Source organism: Castor canadensis, chromosome 13 (genome assembly GCF_047511655.1).
Source record: "Castor canadensis chromosome 13, mCasCan1.hap1v2, whole genome shotgun sequence".
NCBI classification, from domain to species: Eukaryota; Metazoa; Chordata; class Mammalia; order Rodentia; family Castoridae; genus Castor; species Castor canadensis.
This window is the reverse complement of record NC_133398.1, coordinates 68,556,749-68,578,639: the sequence shown is the minus strand read 5'-3', so window position 1 is coordinate 68,578,639 and position 21,891 is coordinate 68,556,749. Positions and strand designations below refer to the sequence as shown.

The 21,891-nt window shown below is 41.7% G+C and overlaps 1 protein-coding gene across 6 annotated transcripts in view; it reads left to right on the top strand.

The window, feature by feature from the left end:
- The first annotated feature begins 271 nt into the window (after positions 1-271).
- The window catches only part of Vldlr (very low density lipoprotein receptor), a 32,932-nt gene continuing 11,312 nt past the window's right edge, over positions 272-21,891 (top strand). For 2 of the 6 annotated variants that reach the window (XM_020164356.2, XM_020164355.2), the window contains exons 1-5: positions 274-408; positions 874-1,031; positions 14,440-14,559; positions 18,783-18,905; positions 20,345-20,467. In XM_020164356.2, the coding sequence (XP_020019945.2) occupies positions 314-408; positions 874-1,031; positions 14,440-14,559; positions 18,783-18,905; positions 20,345-20,467 (619 nt within the window). In that variant the 5' untranslated portion in view covers positions 274-313. Of the gene's footprint in view, positions 409-873; positions 1,032-14,439; positions 14,560-18,782; positions 18,906-20,344; positions 20,468-21,891 lie in introns of all 6 variants that reach the window. The other 4 variants (XM_020164360.2, XM_020164359.2, XM_020164354.2 and 1 more) reach the window with 3 other exon arrangements.

Genomic DNA, 21,891 nt, shown 5'->3' with positions numbered 1-21,891 from the left:
GAGAGATGCTTGCTGCCCCAAGTCCCCCCTCCAGCTACAAGCCCTCTTAGCGTGAGGCGGTGGCAACCGCAGCAATAGTTGCATCAGCGCTAACTGCTGCTGCTGCATTTACTGCTGGCGGCTGCCGGGAGGGTACAGTAATGACTGTAGGGAGCGCACAGCTGCTGCGGCTGCAGGTTCCCTGGATCAGGAAATTAGGACAGGCACAGGGGATTGGAGGCGAGGGCGGTGCGCGAGCCAACCAGCGGCCGCCCCGGGCCCCCGTGAGCCCCGGGCAGAAGCGCGGAGCTGCCGGGCCCCTGGAGCAGTCCGGATGGCGGCGACAGCCACGGCCACTGCCACTCACTCACGCACGTTCACACTTGCACACACACTTGCTCACTCCGGGCGCAGGCAGCCGACTGCCTGGTGCGTGTGAAAGGAGCGAGTGGAGGAGAAACAAGGCTGAAGCCACCGCGCCCCCCGCCCCCCGCTGACCACTCCCCCTCCTGCCCCCTCCCGGCTGCTCACCCCGCGCTCCAGCCGCCGCCAGTGTGGGTGCTCCGCGGCCAGCTCCTCTCTTCTGTCTTCTCTTCTGCTCTCCGCTCCCCACTCCCTCTCCCTCCCCCCTTCTCCCATACCCTCCCCTCCCCTTTCCACCCCTCCTCTGCAGCGCCTGCATTATTTTCTGCCCGCAGGCTCGACTTGCACCGCTGCTGCAGCCGGGGGAGGTGGGTGGGTGGGTGGGTGCTCTGGCTGGTGGGGAGGGCGATTGTGCAAGTTGTAGGGGAGGGGGTGCCCTCTTCTCCTCCGCTCCCTTTCCCCCTTCTAACTCCTTCCCCCTCCTCTTCCCCTTCCCCCTCCCCGCCCCCACCTCCTTCCTCCTTTTGGAAGGGCTGGTAACTTGTTGTGCGGAGCGAACGGCGGCGGCGGTAGCGGCAGCGGCGGCGACACCATCCAGGCGGGCACCATGGGCACGTCCGCGCGCTGGGCGCTTTGGCTGCTGCTCGCGCTGTGCTGGGCGCCCCGGGAGAGCAGAGCCAGTGGAACCGGTGAGTGAGGACGCGCCTCTCCGCAGACGGCCTGGAGCTAGCCGAGGCGCCCCGATGTGTGTGTGTGTGTGTGTGTGTGTGTGCGTGTGTTTTGGGGGGCCCGAGGCGCGAGTCTCTTCTTGCCCACCCCCCACCCCCTCCTAGGAGGCGCCTGTCGGCTCTCCTCGCCTTCTTCCCCTCCCCACCCTGGTGGCGCCTCTGAGCTGTCAGCGCCGCGGCTACTGGGAGCCGGGCTTGGGGGACAGTGGGGTTTAGGGTGTCCTAAAGCCTCGCCTGAACTAATGTTCATTCCCTTATACCCCATTCCCCAGATCCTGCTTTGCCTCGTTTTTCGCTCCCCTTGACAGGAGCTGGGGGCATGTGGGTTTCTGAGCCATTGAACAATGGTTCTGCCTGCCAGGCGGCGTGTTAGGAAGGAGGCGGTGAGCAGGGCCTGGCCGAGAGGTGCGTGGCCGCCCAGGGCGCACCCCTCGGACTTCGGCAGGGTGAGAGTGGACGGTGGATGAAAGTGGGCGCCTCTGACGACGCTGGCCGCCAGGTGCCGGCCGGGGCAGGGAGTCCTCCGGCAGCCGTGAGCAGGCGCACGTTCGATGGGCGGCAGCCAGGAGGCTCCGCGGAGCCACGAAAAGTGCGCAGCGTGCGCACCCGGACTGCGACTCCCTAGGAGCCCGACCGGTTCTCTGACTTGGGGGTGTCCTTTAAACTGGACTCACCTCCGAGTGTTTCTCCCCTCACTCTACCCCTCGGGTGGCGTTTGGAAATCTCCTGGGTCTCCCAGGTAACAGAACGGGGGAAGGGTGGGGGGGGAGGACGACACAGACTTATCAGATTAGTTCCCAGCGAGGCTTCTTTCAGAGAAACTGAGTCCTAATGTAGTGACTGTAATTAGCCTTCATTGTAAACAATCGACCAAAAGAGTAGCTCTCTAGTGAGCGAGTGTGACTGTGGCTTTTGGGAAGGGCGGGGGTGACTACCGTCGAGTCCCCTGAGTCTGCCGCACTGAGCCTGGGAGCCCCGTCTTCAGTCACTCTCCTACGTGGGTCAGACAACTTTCCTGGACAGGCGACAGGAAGCTCTTCTGAGAGGGTTTGGGCAGAGTCTTGGCGGGTCCTTGAAATGATCTTAAGACGTGACACTAGGGGCTTGTTTGCCAGTCAGTTTTAGGGAGTTGGGACAAAAGCTGCTCCGGTCCTAAATACCCATTCCAGATCCCTACCTCCTGTCGCCTGGTGGCTTAGAAGGCCTATCTGCCTGCGGTCACGTGTCTCCCGAAGTGAGAGCGAACTTTCAAGTGTGCAGTCAAGCAGTCTGTCGCGCCATACATGGGGTGTTTAAGTGTCCGAATGCCCCCTGCCCTTTGGTTCCACTGTCCTGAGCGTGTGAAGCTGGGACGGGCTTTTCTGCGCTCTGCGATTGGCTGGCGGTGGGATCGCGTTTAGGATGGTCACCTGACTCTGCGGACTCTTAATTTAGCACACCGAGAAGGTTATCTTTAAGGGAAAGTAAAAGACTGACGGGCTGTGGCCGGGCTGTTCCTTCAAATGCTTTCTCCTGCCTGGACTCTGAAAAAGACAAGTGTGTAGTGAAAGTAGAATCTGATGTGTGAAGCCCTGTTTACAAGAATTTTCAGACGCTAACATTAATCATTAATGGATGAGTAATACTAACTTATTAAACGATCTCTCAGAGCAGTGCCATGACTTGCATTGCATTCTTTTTTTTGCAACATTTCAAAACACGAAGGTATACGAGAAACTACGAGCCATTATGCAGGGAGGTCGGAGAAAACATTCATGTTTGCTGTATGTCCTTTCATATTCTTGGAATTGAAGAAGTAATAACTTTACATTAGAGGCTTACTTTTCTTTAATAAAGAGCTAGGAATTCACTTCAGCTGTTGCAATGAGTTAGTCAAAGCCATATGTTCACTTTGCATTAGGTAGCTGAGGATCCCTTGTGACATGTAAATAAGTGGTTCTCCGTGAAAAGTAGAAAACAAAAGCCCAGGCAAAGAGAAATTCACCGAAGGAAAAGAAACACTTCTTTGCTGAACTGGAGAAAACCTGAAGACAGGTATTGACCCTCAGCCAATCCAGACTGGCCCCTGTCTTAAGTTCAAAATCCCAGAACACGTGAGCTGACCCTAGTCTTCTATGCTTTACCCTTTCTCTCCAATCCTTCCCCACTCCCAACTCACACACTCACAGTGCTTCCAAAATACTGTGGGACAGGGAAAGTGTGCGCTAAGACTGTGGAAAGAAACTTAAGGCTAGCAAGAGACGTTAGATCACCATATTTCAAAATACCTGACGTTTCTAGGACATTTTCTTCCAACCAAGGTGCAGATTAAGATTGGGGACCATATGTCCTTCAAGGCCAGAGTCTAGAAGAACCAGAGTTTTGGGAGAGCTATTCAGATAGGACTAGCAACTATGAAAAGAGTAGAAACTTCTCTTATTGTGCGGAGTGTGTTGATCTAACAGGCAACCCTATTAGACCTGACAACAGGGAACCAGAAAATTCACTTGACTTATGCAGATAGCATCAAAGAAGATATGATGATGATGGTAATCCTCATCCAAGTTCCAGAATAAGCATGTGAGCAGGGATGTTTTTGAAAAGGGGTCACCAACTACAGGGCACTGACAGTTTCTTGAAGCCTGGAGCAACTTTGTTCCCAGAATCACCCTCTCACTCCTAGTTCCTGTCCTGTGTCAGTTTGATTCTTTGCTTTTATTGCTCAAGTCTCCAGATCCCTAAAGTGTGTATATAAAGGCCAAGTTCAGCAGAGCTGTCAAATGTGAAGTCTTCAGTACAACAAATAATGACTGTTTAAATACTAAACATTGCTAGCAAAACTGGCAACCTCCATCCTCCAAAGAAATGCAGACCTGATTGGAAGTGTGTCTAACTTTTATAAAATTGAATAACCATGTACTTGACTTCACTCGGGTATTTTTGTTACATACTTTTGGGAAAATGAAAAGTAGTTACAATCCTCCCCACTCTGTTCCAGGAGGGATATAAAACCAATAAGACAAAATTCCTAGAGTAGAGCCTAGCCTTAAGATCAAGATTAAGGGCATGGAACTGGGAGTGTGGCTCAAGTGGTACAGCACTTGCCTAGCAAGTGGGAGGCCCTGCATTCAATCTCCAGTACCACCAAACAACAACAACAACAATAAAAAAGATCAAGGGCACAGATAGTACCCAGCCATATGGCTTCAGGTTTTGACCCCACAACCCTAAGACTTAGTACATAGTTTAGAAATATAAACAATTCATAGTAAATACCTAAGCTATTTTCTATTTATCACAGAATGCAAATAAACTTGTTCCTCTCAGTAGAGGGAATAGTGTCAAGATGAGGCAGTTACCTGCCTCAAGTCGCAGTTAGTTTCACTTTGAATACTGCTCTTCCTCTGGAAAGCCACCTTGACATGCTAGCCTATAAGAAATTAAGTGCACTAGGGCTATAATAAAGTCCGTAATGGTGCTTATCACACGTGTACCTGCCTTATGAGAGTGCTCATGGTGAGCTAAGCAACTGCCCTTCACATACTTAGCTGTATGTCTTAGTTTGTACCCTTCTGTTATATTTCCAAGGGAGTGCTTAAGCCACAGCAGGACAGACTACTTGCAAGACAAAGAGTCCAACAACCTTCTGTTGAGGTTACTGATGAGATGTACTTACTGAGCAGAAGTAATCCAGTAACAGTTTTTACCCCCAGCTAAAGAGAGGAAAACCTGAGGAGTGGTAGCTAGGGGCAGACAGAGTATGACCTAGCTCTAGAAGAATCTCACTTTGTAAGTGAAAAACATCTCAATTTTACTTCTGAAGTTTTAAAATTTAAATCAGTGTCTCTTTGTTACTCTTTACTGTTGGTTTGCAATAAAAACTTTAAACACTGTTCATACTGAATTAGACACACTAACCACACTGTATGTGCTAAATGAGATGTCAGGTGATTTCTTCAACGTAGTCCACTTTTCCCTTCACTTGAAGTCTTCTGAGAGAACTTGGACCCACTGGACCCACTGGCTATTTTGAAGTCTCAATTAACCATTAAGCAATAGAGTGCCTGTTAGGTGCTATGAGACTAGGCATAGAGATTTTCCTAGAAATGTCTTAATGTTTCCTCAGAGAGCCTTTGCCTACTTTGTATTGTAGAGATGCTATGTGGGTAGGGGAGAGAGTATGTCTTACCTAATATTTAGGAAATAACTTTTAAGGGCAACATTATAAGATGGGATCATTGGCTAGACTGGCAGATCCTAGCACTTACTTGGGTCATCTGGATTGGTTCTGGTGGCCAGTAGTCTTAATGTATTAGATACAGTATTGGTGGTGGAGACTAGGGAAATTTGCCAAGCAAAGAAGATGACAGAGCTATAATGATCAACATTTGCATGTGTTATAACTTAATATTTTCCCCAAACACTGTAGGTAAATAGGGTTCCTATTTTATAGACTGCCTCTAATCTCTAGTTTTCTTAAAAAGTCTTCCTAATGTCTAAGTTATTAACTGATCTGTAGGTTTACTAAATTGAAGCCAGTTTCTTTTGTACATCTGCTGAGGCCATGTGATGTCCACCTGCTGAGCACCTACTGTATGGTGCCAAGCATATACAATAATGCAGTGACCACTGAGTTGGTCCCTTTGTGGCATTTCTTCTATTGGGGAAGTCAAACCTGGAAATCAGTGACTCAAAGAGCCTGGGATAGCAGATGTGAATTGGAGTGAGTAGATTCAGTGTTTAATACTCGATCATGCATGTGGCAGATAGCAGCAACTAAAGACTGCTAGAGTTCCCACATACTGCTTGACTTATAGTTTATGAAGTTTCCTAAAATCATGAAGAACTTAGACTTTAATATGACAAAGCCAGAAGCTATTCCATCTCTGTAGATGATCTTGCAAAGGTGATATGGTTCAAACAACAACAGATTTCTGCCAATATTACCAAAGACCAGTGAAATGTCAGAAGTAAAATCCAGATCTGATACATCAAATGTCTAACCTTACCAGTCAGCTGTTGCTGATGTTACTCATGGGTCAGGATCTTTCTCCTCACATGGAAGTGAGGCTGACACACTCATTCTGACAGCCACGTGTGTGAACATGCATTATTCATTAATGATAACGTGCCACAAACACGAGATGAAAGTACTCTCAGAGTCATAGGCGGCAGGAGCATTTATAACCTGGTCTTTCAAAGAATTCTAGCTGGTAAAACAGGTGGTCGTGGTTTCGAGTTCAGAAAAGAACTTGAGTATTTTGATAAAAGTCTATAGTTCAGACATACTTTATTAGTGAACTAATAAATGAACAAGTGCAGCCAGGACTATTCACTAGGGCCAAGAGAATCTTTGGATGTTAGGCACCAAGTCCTGAGTTGAATTCCCAGTTCTCCCTTGGGGAGTATCTATGTCTGCAGGTAGAAACAGTAAGATAGGCATAATGGCTATGGGACAGCCACATGGAAGTATGAGAAAGCAGCCAGACCACACCTGGTTCTTTTCTAAAAGACATGGAAGGCCTCATACAAAAGGTACCACCTGAGCCTACTTATGGTGGATAAGTGAACAGGAAAACATGGGCAAATGGAGACAAAGCACCTATGAGGGCAGGCAGAGACATAGGAAGTGAAAGGGGTTCCTTGGAGCTATTAGCTTCGTTGGTATAGCCTGAGCAGATGGTGGGTAATAACCAAGAGGAAAAAGTCTGGGGAAACTGGTAGGGAACTTCTATTCAATCCTAATGACAGTGGGAAGCCAGGAAATGGCTCTTCTGGCCATTCTAAGATGCTTAAATCACTGTCTTGATTTGGATAGAGAATTTGACAGCCTGGAGGCAAAGGAATAGGTGACTTAAATTTAGATCAAGTGAGAGATGAGGGCTTAGACATGGCCTAGGCTTGATGGCCACATGTCAGGGGAGAAGAATCTGGACTCACTTCTGGGCTACTGACTTAGAGTAAGTGATGAAGCCAGTTAAAAGTAGGACACATGAAGACAGGAAGATTTTAGAAGAATTGCTTTACCACGCATGCCTATTAAGGCATACAAATAAATTTTGCCTACATAGTTGATTCAAGAGCTTTACTCAGATTATCACCAAAATGTCTCTTTTAAAAGACTAGCATTTATCTCCTATGTCCACTCAGTGACAGACATGAAGACTTACGGGGACTATTAGTATACACAGTATTATAACCTTGAAAATGAAATAGCCCCTTCCATCATGTGTAGAATCTATAGCTTCTAAATAGTGCAGTCGTCTCAAACTATGGTCTGAGACCAGCAACGTCAACATTAACTTTTCAGAAACGTAAGCTAGGGCCCCAGCTAGATCCAGTGAATCAGATTCTCTGGGAGTGGGACCCAGCATTCTCTCTGTTAACAAGACTTCCAGGGATTCGATGCATAGCTGGAGAGCTACAGACTTAAGTGTACATCCACAGAAGTTAATACCTTCCAACGTTGATCATATTGAGAGCCTTTGTGCTGACTTGACCTATGTGCCCTAAATAGGAAAACCAAGAAAAAGACCTGCTAAGGAAATTCTTGCAGCATTTTTAAAGAACTAGAATGGGAAAGGGAAGTTGGGCTCTATCTCAACAATAAAGCTGTACGATTATAAGAGTACTATCCTAATAAGTGAAACTACTTAATTCTGGATTAATTTAAGCAGGATCTACTATTGGAATTCCAAGTTAATAAATATTCTAGAAGTATGTAGTCCTGAGTTGAATGCTTTTGTTTATTTGCATGCACAATAACATAGTATGGGAGTCAGTATGCTTGCATTCAAACCCTAGCTCTGCCCAGGATAATCTGGGGCAGGTTACTGTATTTCCCTTCTCCAAACAGTTTCCTGAAATATAAAAGGGGATAAGAGTACTGACCATGTACAAGTGAAAGTTTAAATGAGTTAAGAGTCATGAAGTCACAGAGCAATACTTGCCCAAAAACAAAAGGCATTCAGTTATTTACCCATAATTCCTAAGACTGTTTGAACCAGGCTTGGCATGGTGGCTCTTGCCTGTAATCCTAGCTGCTAGGGAGATGGAGATCAGAAGGATGGAAATTCAAGGCCAGCCTGGGCAAAAAGTTTGCAAGACTCCATCTCAACCAATAAAAAGTTGAATATGGTGGCATGCACCTGTCATCCCAACTACACAGGAAGCATAAATAGGATTGTGGTCCAGGCTGGCCCAGACATAAAAGCGAGGCCCTATTTGGAAAATAACTAAAATTAAAAAGCTAGGGGTGTGACCTAAGTGGTAGAGTGCTTGCCTAGCAAGAGCAAGTCCCTGAGTTCAAACCCTAGTACTGCCAAAAAAAGAGATTATTGTAATCATTCACAAATGGAAATTTTGTTTTGACAATTGAACTGTAAAATTCAGTTGTTTCAGTGAATATAACCATTTTTAGTTGCTTCTAAACAGGTGCTTATATCTTCCAAGGCTGACTTTAAGGCCAGAAAACATTCTTTGTACTTGGCAACTCAGAACCTCTTCCTTAAGTACCTTGTTGCAGTTTTGCCTCTGACAAACCTCCTCTCCTGTAGGAAAACTTCTTTGCTGACTCAGAAACCTGCTTGTCCTAAAAGGAGTTTTAACTTATGAATAGAAAGATTGATATTAAAGTAGTGAGCAGTAGAAGTGAACTAGGCTAAAAATAAATAGCCTTGCTGGTCCCAGAAGTGCCAAAACAAATGCACTGAAGAAATTCCAGCAGAGGAATACTCAAGTGACAAGGAAGGGCATAAGACGTGAGTGCTTGGCTCTGGTAGACCCAGAATGTGGCAGCATGAGCCCCTCTGTGCAGGTTCAAGTACATTCTGAGCCTGACACTTAGAGACATCTCCTCTATATTCTGGGCATTCATATCAGAGCACTCCTGCCAAGATGTTACTCAGTGCCCTACAGGGCAATCTATAGCTCATTCTGAAATCTTGTCTTGGTATTTACTGTAAGATCTATGCAGATTTGTTTTGTGTGTGTGTGTGTGTGTGTTTTAGTGAAGCTCACGTGTTGTTCTTCCATATTAACCCTTGAGGGGATAAATTAGGCAAACTGACTTTTTGACTTCTGTGTACCATAATGTCTCATTGTCTCTTGGAGCCAGTGAGCAGCCAACCTGTGTTGGTAGCGGTGTTAAATATTTAGGTAGGCAATGCTCTAGCAATATGGGCGCCCTAAGTAAATTTGCATAGTCTTATCTACATAAGTGACAGTAAAAGTAATTCTTGAACACGTTTAGGAGTGTATCCATTACTAATTTACGGAACCACATAAGTGAGTAGGCACAAGGACTTCCAACCACTGACCTAAAGGGGCAAAGGTGTTTATTCTAAATAATAGAGCTAAAACGAAACCTAGGCAGTTTAATTTTCTAAAGCAAGAGAACCGTTTTCAAATTCTTACGCTAAACTCCAGTATTCAAAAGAAAGTCTTTCCACCTTGAAATAGAGGTGGAATATCCAGTGTCACTGCCCCCTGGCCTTTCCTGCCACTTCCCCAACCCGTTTAGCCCCAAAGCATTTCCTGTGAAACACTATGTCTTTAAGAAACCCACTAAAAACTGCAATTTGCTCCAGTTTTTCACATTTTAGAGCAGATAGATCCTGGGATATAGAATGCCTAGTGCTTCTATTGCCAAGTTTCCTTGTTGGGGTGTTAGTAGCTTTAGCTTAGCCTAAGAATTAAAAGGATCTTGGTGTAGATGATTTCAAGCTCAACTTGTCCCCTCTATGAAAATATAATAGCGAATTTGAGATTTAACTTTCAGAATTGGGAATACACTATAGGTCTACAATCCTATAATCCCTAAAGCCTTAGAAACCAAAAGCTTCTTAACTCTTAACTTTAAATTCTGGACCTGTGAAGAGCAGCAGTCCCAGGTAAGTACCAGAGGTAGAAAGGTAGCATCTTTTTGGAACCAGGAGAGAAAACCCACAGTGTTCCGGTCAGGTGGCAGAGGTCTCAGCATTCAATTTAGCATCTGAGCTCTTCCAGCTCTGTGTGAAACAGAGAATTAAACAGACCTAGGGAGCACTTTCTGCCTAGGAGCAGTCTCTGAAAGCAAAGTGCTTAGGAAACTAGGAAACTAAGAGGCATGGCCATAAAGCTTAAGGTCTTTACCTGCCTCTCTTTAAAGGATCTGCTATAAAGCTAGCTAGCCTTCCCACTCCCACCCTCGGCTCCCTCCTCTTTTAGACAAGCAGGGGTGTTCTAGTTGCACACAGTACTTCTAATGTCAGTTGCCATGTGTATGTAGGATGGTAAAACACAGCTTTATGACAAACAGGCAGAAGCTTGGATGAAATGGGCACATCTGGGATAGGAAAAGGTAGAAATTACACTCCTTTTTGAGAAAGAAAATGCCTGTCTGTTATGAGCCTGCTTGAAATACACTATTGTACATAGTTTCTGAGACTTTAATATAACTTCTTACTGTTGATAGCTTGTATATTACAACTAAATTCAGAGACCCCTTTAAGGTCTCTGAATATTGACCTTAGCATATTGTATGCTGGTTTTTAACTCCAGGCCAGCTTAAGTTTCTAAAATCTGTAGCTTAAAAACTCATTTTTGAGAAGGATTTCTTCCAGATATGTAATCTTGAAGTGGAAAACTATCTTTTGACATTGTTTAAGTCCCTATCCTATGAGGTCCGAAGTTCAATCCCCAGCAGCACAAAGGGGAAAGAAAAGTTCCTACCCAAGTCTGATTATATGGTTACCATTGTGACTATGTACATTTCAATGTCAATATATTTGTTTTCAGTTTTGGTAGCTAAAGCCCTTAAAAATTCAGTCTTTTAGGCTTCATTATATTCTAACTACAACCTAACTATTCTTTCCAAGTATAATTTGTATCTGTGTTCTCTAACTGCAAATTGTTCTTTATCTACTATTTCAAATAAAGTACTCAGAATAGTCTCTCAGAGTCCTCACAGGTAGTGGGGTATAGAACTAGAGCTAATGGCCCCCGGAACAGGGACTGGGGGCACTGAGAATCTTGAGAACACAGTGGACATCGGGGCCAGAAGAGGAGGCAGGCAGGTCCCTCACTGGCTTAATGGTATAAGAACAATCAGGTGAGACTTTCTGACAGCAATTACTCTCATTTTTTTGTTCCTTTTGTAACTCCCTAGTATCTTATACCCAATAAAATATTTATAGAATAAATAAATAGTTAGTAAGAAATGTCATTAAACCACATTGCTTTATAGCTGAGTCCTAGCTTGCTAGGCTCTTGAGAGCAGAGTGGTAGATAGAGGTTTAAAAGCAGTGTATTTAATGCCTAAAGGTAACTCATCTTTACGTGGACCAACTTTTTATCTCCCTGGGAATTAGCCACAAAGCATAGAATTCTCCTTTAAAGCAGGGAGTAGGTGATACTAGGGAGACCAGCTAGAGTATTGTGCACATAACACAAGAGTTCCAGTCTGTGCTTGTCTCTGTAGTATCTGTTCTTATGCCAGCACACCCAGCTGCAAATGCTGAGAAGTGGCAGGAAATCCGAAGGCTTTCTGCTTAGACTCTCCCTCCCTTAGTAATCAATATGCACTGTAGAGTCTGCTGGTTTTCTCAAACATTTGCAGTAGATTGGCTTTAAGGGACCAGATCTGTGACTTTTATCTGAAACAGTTATGTCCCACAGAAGAACAGAACTGCTAGTGATAAGAAACACCTGCACATTAGCTGTCCTGTGCTAGGCAAAAACCTTTGAGTCTTAATTCACAGCACTGTGAATTAAATATCCATCTCACAGAGCTGGGGAGAACTGATCTCAGACAAACAGAATGTAAGTTTGTGGCCATACCTCAGTTTCCTTTTCTCTCATCAATGCTTTCATCTTGTCTTGGAGCTGTTTTGTAAACACATGTTTTTCCAATGAGGCCCCAATTTCTAAGAGAAGGAACCATTATTAAGCCTATATTTCTATCCTCTCTTTGCTGCCTTTCTCAATCTACCTTACTCTGCTTGTGATAGGAACATTACTCGTGAATGATAGTACGGATGTGGACAAGAAATGCTATGGAAGGATTAGGGTTTGGTTGCATGGCTTGATAGATGGCTTAAAAAAATAATAAGAATGAACCCAGAGGCAAATATGCCCGTTGTGTCTCTGGGTCTCTGGGAAATCTTTGTTCCTTTAATCCTGACCTGGTTGCATTGATCCAATATCACTATTCCAACCACCATGAGCACAATTCTCAGGAATCAAAAAGGAAAAAGGGAAGGAGAATAAGCAAACAATCATGCACCACTTAGAGGTGCAAGTTCTGAGAACTGTGTTAGGCAGTGTTGCGGCTGTGCTAACATCATAGCATTTACTTAACAAGCCTAGATGGTCTAGCCTGCTACATACCTAAGCTGAGTGGTACACCCTACTGCTCCTAGGCTACAAACCTGTGCAGCATGGTACTGCACTAAATATTGTAGACCACCGTAACACGATGCTTAGTGTGCGTCTAAACATATCTGAACATACAAAAGATTCAGTAAAAATACTGTATAAAAGATAAAAAGGGTGCACCATAATAGGGCACTGACTATGAACAGGGCCTGCAGAACTGGAAGTTGCTCTGAGTCAGTCAGAGAGTGGATGTGAAGGCCTAGGACATTACTGTTTACTATTGTAGACTTTAGAAATACTGTACAGTTAGGCTACACTAAGTTTATTTAAAAGGATTTTTCCCTCTTCAATAATATATTATCCTTAGTTTACTGCATTTTTTGTGTGGGGGGTGTATGTGTGTGTGCATGCTTGGGATCGAATCCAGGGCCTTGCATGTTCTAACAAGGTGCCCAACCACTGAGTTGCATCCTCTGCTCTTACAGTCGTATTTTTTTCTTTAAAATTAAAATAAATGTTTATTCTTTTATAATAACACAAGCACATTGTATAGCTGTACAAAAATATTTTCTTTATATTGTTTCCTATGAACTTTTTTCTGTTTTTAAATGTCTTAGTTTTCTTTTTATTTTTTAAACTTTTGTCTTAAAAACTAAGACATAAACATGCACATTAGCCTGGGCCCCCCAGGTCAGGATCCTCAGTATCACTGTCCTCCACCTCCAGGTCTTGCCCAATGGGAGTGTCATTGAAGGTAATAACACATATGGACCTGTCATCCCCTGTGACAACAGTCCCTTCTATTGGAATCCTTCTATTTTTGGTATCATAAATTAATTGTACAAAGGGGTTTCATTGTGATTTTTCCACATACGCATATAATATATACCTTGATGAAATTTATCTCCTCCATTATTCTTTCTTAACCTCCCTCCCTCTTCCCCCATTTAAAAGAAGTTTTTAGTAGGTTTCATTATGCTCTTTTCATACAAAATGTATTTTGTTTATATTCACCCCACCACTACCCTCTCTTTTTCCCCCGACCTCTCCTGTTGGTTCTCCCAACGAATAGTCCCCCTTTTACAATCATGTCATATTATTAATTCTTTTAGGTCTGTATTCCACATATGAGTCTTTCTGAGCTTGGCTTATCACACTCAACATGGTGCTATCCAATTCTATCCATTTTCCTGAAAATGACATAATTTCATTATTCTTTATGGCTGAATAATACTCCATTGAGTATATATACATTTTTGTTAGCCAGTCATTGGTTGTTGGGCACATAGCCTGACTGGAATCCCTCTTGAAGGCCCTGCTTTAGGCTCTTGCTTCAGCAGATCCTTCCCTTCTTCACTCTTTCAGAAATATGTCTATGGTAGTTTGCTTGCTTTGTTTGTTTTTTTAATCAGATTTTCTTGTAAAAAGATAATGCTCCATGAACATTCCTTTCTATCAATGAAAACCTCTTTGTATGGTGTTTTCACCATATGTTTTCAAATGCTTCAAGGAGCTTGTTACAGTCTGTGAAAACTTCTGTTGTGAATTTTCACTGTGAATTTCCTTAGAGGTTCTTTTTCCTCTGCAGTTTCCTTGTCTTTTGCCTCTTCTTCAGGCATGTGTTCACTAGATGATAGGAACTTTTTGCATCTATTATAATCTTAAGAGCTCACCATCATATATATGTTCTGTATTGACCAAAACATCATTCTGTGGTACATGACTGTATTTCTTAGTTGTTTATATAATTTCCATTTACATTCCATTAGCCCAGAACTTATTTCATGGATGTGTTTCTCTGTGAGAGTGGCTGGAAATCTGGTGTTTAATTTTAGTATGTTCCCAGCTAAGAACTCTGTGACTGTCAGTCACTGCCCCAAGACCTATCCAATGCTTGCCCCTTGAATGGTATAGCCTGCTGAGTCTGCAGCTATCTTTCTATGAAGGCCCCTACCCATGCATTTTGGGGAACTTGCATCTGTAATTTGTTACCTTTAAATCTTTGCTTTTCTAAAATGTTCCTTTCTGATCCTAGGGAGAAAAGCCAAATGTGAATCCTCCCAATTCCAGTGCACGAATGGCCGCTGCATTACTCTGCTATGGAAATGTGATGGAGATGAAGACTGTGTTGATGGCAGTGACGAAAAGAACTGTGGTAAGAAGAGTTGATAATCTCACTTGCCGCTGCACCTGGACTTAAGTATTTATTGAAATGTGCTGATGTTATACAAATGTATTGAGATTCTGCAAATAAAACCAATTCCAAAGATTTGCTTTGAACCAGAGTCCAAAGAATCTATTCTTCCTGGTCTAGAGGAATATAATTGAGTGTTTGACATGGGGTTATCAACTTGAGTGTGGAATGGTAAAGATAAAATAGAGTTCCTTTCAAATGAGAAGACTTGCTTTATCTTAGATCAGGTAAAAATGTGGTATAGGAAGCTGAGGAAAGGGAAGAGAATACCAGAAATAGAGGCAGAAAAAAGATTGCTTAGAAGTAACTTTTAAAAAACAATTCTCAAATGACTCTGATCCCAGAAAAGAAAAAAGGCTATGGACACTACAAAATCCCCTAAAGTTTCAGGCGTTAATTAACCCCTGGCAGATAAACTAGGAGCCAGCACAGATCAAAGATGAGATAAGGATTCTTTTCTAATTCCCTGCCCACAATAGTTGCTGATTCTAAAACATTAGGCAGGGTGGAAGACATTCTCTTCCCAAAAGAATGGGGATATAACATTCTACCATTGATAGTATCTATCAAAATATCATTGTAAGAAATGCTTGCATGTGCAGTCTGTGTAATCTCATGTCAAATAGAACAGCTGAGAACTACGTGTCAGGATTACATGTAGGTACTGGGAACACATGCTGAAGTTTGCTTTTTGATCCCTTTGTTCTGTGTTATGAAAATCCTGAATCAGTGTTGTATATGAATATTGCTGTTGCCATTGTCATTTGCCTTTTTAGAAAAGACTTTATATGCAGATGTTTACTATGCAAACTAGAAATAAAGAAGAAAAACAGAAGCTAAGTTGGGGAGGGATTGTTTGACTGCCATCTTCTACTTACCTACTTCTTTATGCATCATTATCAATATGTTATAAACACCATGGCAGACATTGTCCTGTGCTCACTCTCTAGTCAATATCATGGGTGTTTCCATGCCAATGTGCAGATTAGTAGCACCTTTGAAAGTGTAGAAAGTCCATTCTACAGTCTCAGGGAAAAAGCTTATCTCCAGTCTTATGACCAAGAATAGTTCTCCTGTGCTACACTTTTCCATTATTTGTATTTAACACTAAGATATTAATATATTCCACAAGACTTTGAGTTCCTTGCTATTTCTGGCTTACCTAGGGAATATAGCTTTCAACAAATATCTTACTAGAAGGATCTCTTTCTTTTCAGCTGTTCTCTTAATGGAAGTAGCAATTCTTTGTCTATACTAAACTGTATGTTGGGGTAAGTTTATTGCTTAAGAAGTAATTATTCTCTTGGTGCTATAAACATCTTCTTTTATATCTAACTTAGCAGAAACTAGCCTGGATCATACTAGGGATAATCATTGGCTTTTCCTAAAATAGCTTCCACATGAATAACCTCTTCCTGCCACATGGTAGGAAGGTTAGGGTGAGGGAAAGAGATAGATGAATAGTGTAGTGAATTGAGCACATTTGAAGTGGTGAAAAATAAATATATTCTTGATTGGAGTTTGTTGCCACCTCCCAGATTTGAAGATAGAGAAGAAAAGTGGAAGTATCACTCAGAGAAGCTCTGAATGCTTATTGTAAAGTGTTTCTTATGAAAGGGAAAGGCTACTCAATTACTTAAAATTTCCAAAGCCACCTCCTGATGTTCTTATCTAATCTTTTAATATGGAGGTTGATTATAATTTTCAGCAGGGCTCTTTCTTTCAAGCATGACAATTACTATATTTAGCCAACTTAAGTTTAGATTCCATGAGCCATTTGCTTCTATTGGACCCATAAGCGTGCAACTGCTAGTTCTCCTCTCCTGTGGCTCATTTGATTTTTATCTGTCTCTCAAAGTCTGGTTCATATATCTTTTTACTCTCCAAGTCTATGCTCAAAAGGGAGAGGGATGAATTCTGTAATAATTTGCCCCTATTTATTTTTGTTCAAACTCTCTGTTACATAGCTAATCTTTCATATCATCATGGCATTTTTTACTTCTTAAAACCCTATACTCCTCCACCTCCAGTGCTGTTAAAAAAAAAAAAAAAACCCATATACTCTCTTTATGACCATTTCCATATTCCCTCTTTTGCAACTTCTGAAGACTATAGCAGGTTGAATTATAGAAACTAGCCCTGTAGATTGTCCTATTCTTCCATGCTCAGGAGAACAAGGGTCTTTAATAGTAATTAAACACTCTGTGTAAGCTGATTTTAGAAACAGTTTTGAATCTAGGAACTGACGTGGACTTTCTTATTTCCTTAGTCATATACTTCAAGAATATGATTAATCCTTTTTGGTTCATCATAATACATTAACCCTTATGAGTGTTAGAAATTGACCTTAATCACTATCTCCCTACTTGAAAATATCTAAAGCCAAACCATAGTAGTCCAAGGGTAAGCCCTAAACTCTTGAGACCTCTACCTACCCTGACTTGAAATTTTCAGCAAATTGTGAATGTATGGCTGGTTTACAAACACGGAATATCTGTTAACAAGGAATGAATTAAAATAGAAAGTATAAATGCATAGGTAAAGAAGAATATAGTCCAAGAAAAATAAGCATAAGTTATCCTGTCTAGTTGCTTTACCAAGACTTCCATATTCTGTGACGCCTTCATAGATAAAACGACCAAGGTGGTTTCTTTGTGCTTATTTTCCTGGAAAAATTAACACTGGCATCTTGGACAATAAATTATATTCTAACCCTAAGTATTGCAGAAAAGTCCTGCCTTGGGAAGAATTAGTAGCAGAAATGATACTTTGCCTGAGGTTGTTTTAACACTAGCAGTGAGTTATGGGTGTTTGCCCTAACAGCTTCAATGACTTTTAGCTGGTTGGTAATAGACCACCCTTTAGCTAGAAGGGATAAAATATCTTCTCTTTTGAATTCTAAATGTGTCTGTTCTTGTTATACTTGCCTTTAAGCTTTTTATTCTTTGCTGGGTGAATTTTTTTGCCCCAGTAGACCAAAAAGGATGACAATATTCAATATTAGGTCTTTGTCTTCTATCTACATACTAAATACATGTGTTGTGAAGAGAAGCCCCTATACACTGTTTTACAGTTATAGTTTATACTGCTATAACAAAAATACCACAGACTAGGTGTCTTAAACAACAGGAATTTATTTCTTGTAGTTCTAGATGCTGGGAAGTTCAAAATCAAGTATCTATTGAGGCCCTTTTTCTTGATTTGCAGATGGCTGTCTTCTCATTTTATGCTTACATTGTGGAGAACAGAGAGAGAGAAAGGAAGCTCTCAGTTTTTTGTAAGGGTGCTAATCTCATTTGTGAGGATTCTACCCTTATGACCTAATCACTTCCCAAAGATTCTACCACCTAGTACTGTCACAGTAGGGGATTAGGATTTCAACACATGAATTTTGGGAGGCACAAACATTCTTTCCATAGCAAGAGTTATCCTATAATCCAGTCATAAGATGGAATGAATGTTTGGTTATTAAGCTTACTGCTATGGTTGTTTCCACTGAAACTCATGCTGAAATTTGATTTTCAACATAATGGTGTTGAGAGGTGGTGGAATATTTGATCAATAGTGATCAGTAAGAAGAAACGCAGCCTTTTCCCCTGGACTGGATTAGTTACCAAGAGGGCAGGTTGTTATAAAGTAAACCTGCCTCTTAAATTTTTGTTTGCCATGAGATCACTTGTCCTTTTGTTTTCTACCATGCCATGGCACACAGTAAAAGGCCAAGAAGCTTGGCTTCAGTAGAAGCCAAGCAGATGTTGGTGCCATGTTTTTGTCTTTGCCACCAGAACCATGCTCTTAGGTATTCTGTTATAGCAATAGCAAATGGATTTGGATAAAGACACTTATGAAGTATGCCAGTGACTTGGAAGAAATGCATGATGAGAATTCAAGTGTTAATTAATCTCAGCATTATAAACAAGCAAGAAGCTAATTGTAAGGTGTCCAGGGGTTATAAGATAATGGATAAGCTTTGTCTTTTCTTGACTTCAATATCCTCCAAGTCTCTCAATGAACACCTTCCTCCTTTAAAGAAAAACAAGAATGAGTTTTCTAAAGTTGAGTGTCAATTGAACAAGCTTTATTTTTAGAGGAAAATGTACTAAGACATAGTTGTATCCACAATACAAAAATTGGGGTCTTGAGTAAGTGACTTCAACTTTAACCCTGTGAATGAACTTTTGTAGTAAAGAAGACATGTGCTGAGTCTGACTTCGTGTGCAACAATGGCCAGTGTATTCCAAACCGATGGCAGTGTGATGGGGATCCTGACTGTGAAGATGGTTCTGATGAAAGTCCAGAACAGTGCCGTGAGTGTGACTTGCTTTGGATTTGAACTTTTCCAAGTCATTCTGTATCTACATAACACTTAACTACTGCTTCATATTCATTTTCCTTTGCCTGCCTTAAAGTTCAGATCAACCGACTTCAAGGTTATTCAAGTAATTAACCATCCATCAATCTCCTTTAAAGAATGTTCTCTTTGATCTAACAAGACTGACATTCTCTTGGGTAGCTTCACCATTGGACACTTAAGGAGGAAGATTTGATTAAGAACTCCTTGACTAGGTGCATAGATTTCAAATGTTGGGTAATAACCAACATTTATAACATCTGAGCAGATGGTATTCTAGTCCTGGAAGTTAAGTCATGATGTGAGGGTTCCCCATGGGCCAAGCATAAGCCTTTAGATGAACAGCTTTTTATTTGATGAAAAAGAAAGCTATTACTAATGGGGTAAGGTAACTAGCAACAGGGTGATTTAGTGATTTTTTAACAAAAATTGAACCTAAAGTTACCAAAGCAGGAACTTTATAGTTTGTTCTTAAATAAGAGAAACTAAATAGTTATGCAAATGTACATCTCTGACCATAAGCTGATATGCAGGGAAAAGTCTATGAAACTATAGAAGATGAGTTGGGGTCAAATCAAATGGGATCCTTTGGATGTCAAGGTGAAGAAAGTCTTATAACTCATTGTAAGATAGCAGAGGCCTACTGATGCAGAAAAAAAGGAGGGCTAACATAAAGAACAATGAAATGAAACTTTCCGCAAGAAGTGAGGGGAATAATTATACTATTAGTTAAGGCAGATCAGTTACAGCCCTATGGGTTCTAGACAGGTCCCAACTTTTAGGGGAAAATGACCTGGTAAAGTCAAGAGTTAGGATATAATACTGCTTTTCAAGATATAGATCTAATTCAACTATGATATATTTGGCATATTATAAGAACTTTTGTAAATGTCACAATGTACCCCCAGCACAACAATAATAAAAACAATGCAACTCAAAAAAAAGATATAAATCTAAGGGAGGATGTGAAGGAGAGCTATTAAATAACATGGGCAATGGAAGATTTCATAGGTGTTAACCCATCTGGTCTTTAATGAAGTAAGGATGAGGTGACAATATCTGGTGTGCCCACTTGATAGCCAACAGGTAAAGGTATAGAAGCAGATCAGGCAATCAACTTAACTGTGCCAAGTAAAACAAAAGCAGAACTGAGTACGCTATGGAACCTTAAAGGAGTGACAGAGTCAAGGCTCTCAGGTGTGCTGCCAGCTGGCATTAATTGGCATGGCTTCTAAGGAATGGAGCTGGCAGAAGATCTGTGCAGGCTCCCAATGGTCAATCTTCCCAGTGTTCCAGGCCACTGAGTTCCAGGTGTTGCACTTCCATGCAGTGCAGGAGCAGCAGCTTTGCATTGGTCAGTTTTGAGGCTCTTTTGAGACTGTATATCATCAACAGATATGAGAACATGCCGCATAAATGAAATCAGCTGTGGCGCCCGTTCTACTCAGTGTATCCCAGTGTCCTGGAGATGTGATGGTGAAAATGATTGTGACAGTGGAGAAGATGAAGAAAACTGTGGTAAGAAGATCAGTGTGGAGTGGCATATCCCAAAGACCCTTTTCCTCAAAGAAGGGTGGGCAAGGGAAGCTAACTTAAGCAGGAAGATGCAATTAATTACATTGACTCACTTTTCAGTGACTTCACTATCTGCTCAATACTTGTCCTATCTAACTGTCCTAAAACTCTGAAAGACATTCTCATAGTACTTGACCATTGCTTGGTGTCTCCTCTAGGCAAATAGAAATAAGAAGGTAAGTTATTCAGGGCAGTTAAATTTAGCAGTAGTTCAGTGAAGCAGCAATTGTGTGGGCCTTTGTCTCTGTTATGACAGTTATTCATGGACTTTCCTCATTTTGGCTCAATGAAACTAGAAGGTGAGTAGGTCTCATATATTCATAGGTCTTAACTAGATTAGCTTATTAGAATAAATTACTTGGGTATTATACAAACATTTCTTATCCCCAAGCTAGGTTCTGTTTTAACCTTTCTGAAAGTTAACCTGGCATAGAAGCATGAATTAGCATATTGCTAGCAAATGTTTAAAGAAAAATCTACATAGTCTTTGTCTCCTGTCACGTTTCTATCTCCGAAAGCTAGCTCTGTTTCCTTATTTTTTTTTTTTTTGCCTGTTTCTTTTCTTGGAAAATATGTAATAAAATGCTCCATGTTAAAGGCGAGGCCTTGGGAAAATCTCTAGGTTGAACAAACATTGCTTTGAGTGTTCTTTAAAGCTACCGCCCTTTTTATAGGGCCTCTAAAACACCAGCTTCTAAGTCTGACGAGCCTGGCCTCTTGCTGCAGAGTGTGTAAGGGAGCTGGGGGCCCTTGCAGGTGAAATAACCAGGTTGCAAGCATGTAGAAGTCACCTCCCAAGGTAAATAGCACTGCACCTAGTCCAATGAGTTTTTTTGTGTTCAATCCTAGAATTGAGCTTTATGTATTGGTAAGCCCTGGCCTGCCAATTGTTTCCCTTCTAAATCTATACTTTGCTTCCCAAGAGAGTCTCCTTTTCCAATTACTACCAAATTGTGACCTTAATATGTTTGGCAGGAATTTAAGTCAAAGTACAAATTGGCTAATGTTGACTAGCTTATCATTATTAGCATACCTGGTGGCTAGATTGTGATTCTAGCCCTCACAGTGACTCTTTAAAAATTGAAAGTGTTTAAGACTTATTATTCCTGACCCTTACTTAAAGGACCAAAAGGAAGGAACCGTATATAGTGGTATATGACTTACTTCTTTTTGTTGATAATGTCTTAATGCTTATCATAATACACTGCCTATATGCCTAATGCATGATCTTCTCAGCTAGTGATGTGATCTGACTTGACATGCAGTAGGTTGGCTTAGGTATAACTCAGTTTCTACCTTCCAAAAATGAAATCCCATATAAGAGTTTATTGGTCAGTGTCCCTTTAAGTATAAACTGTGGTTCTCAT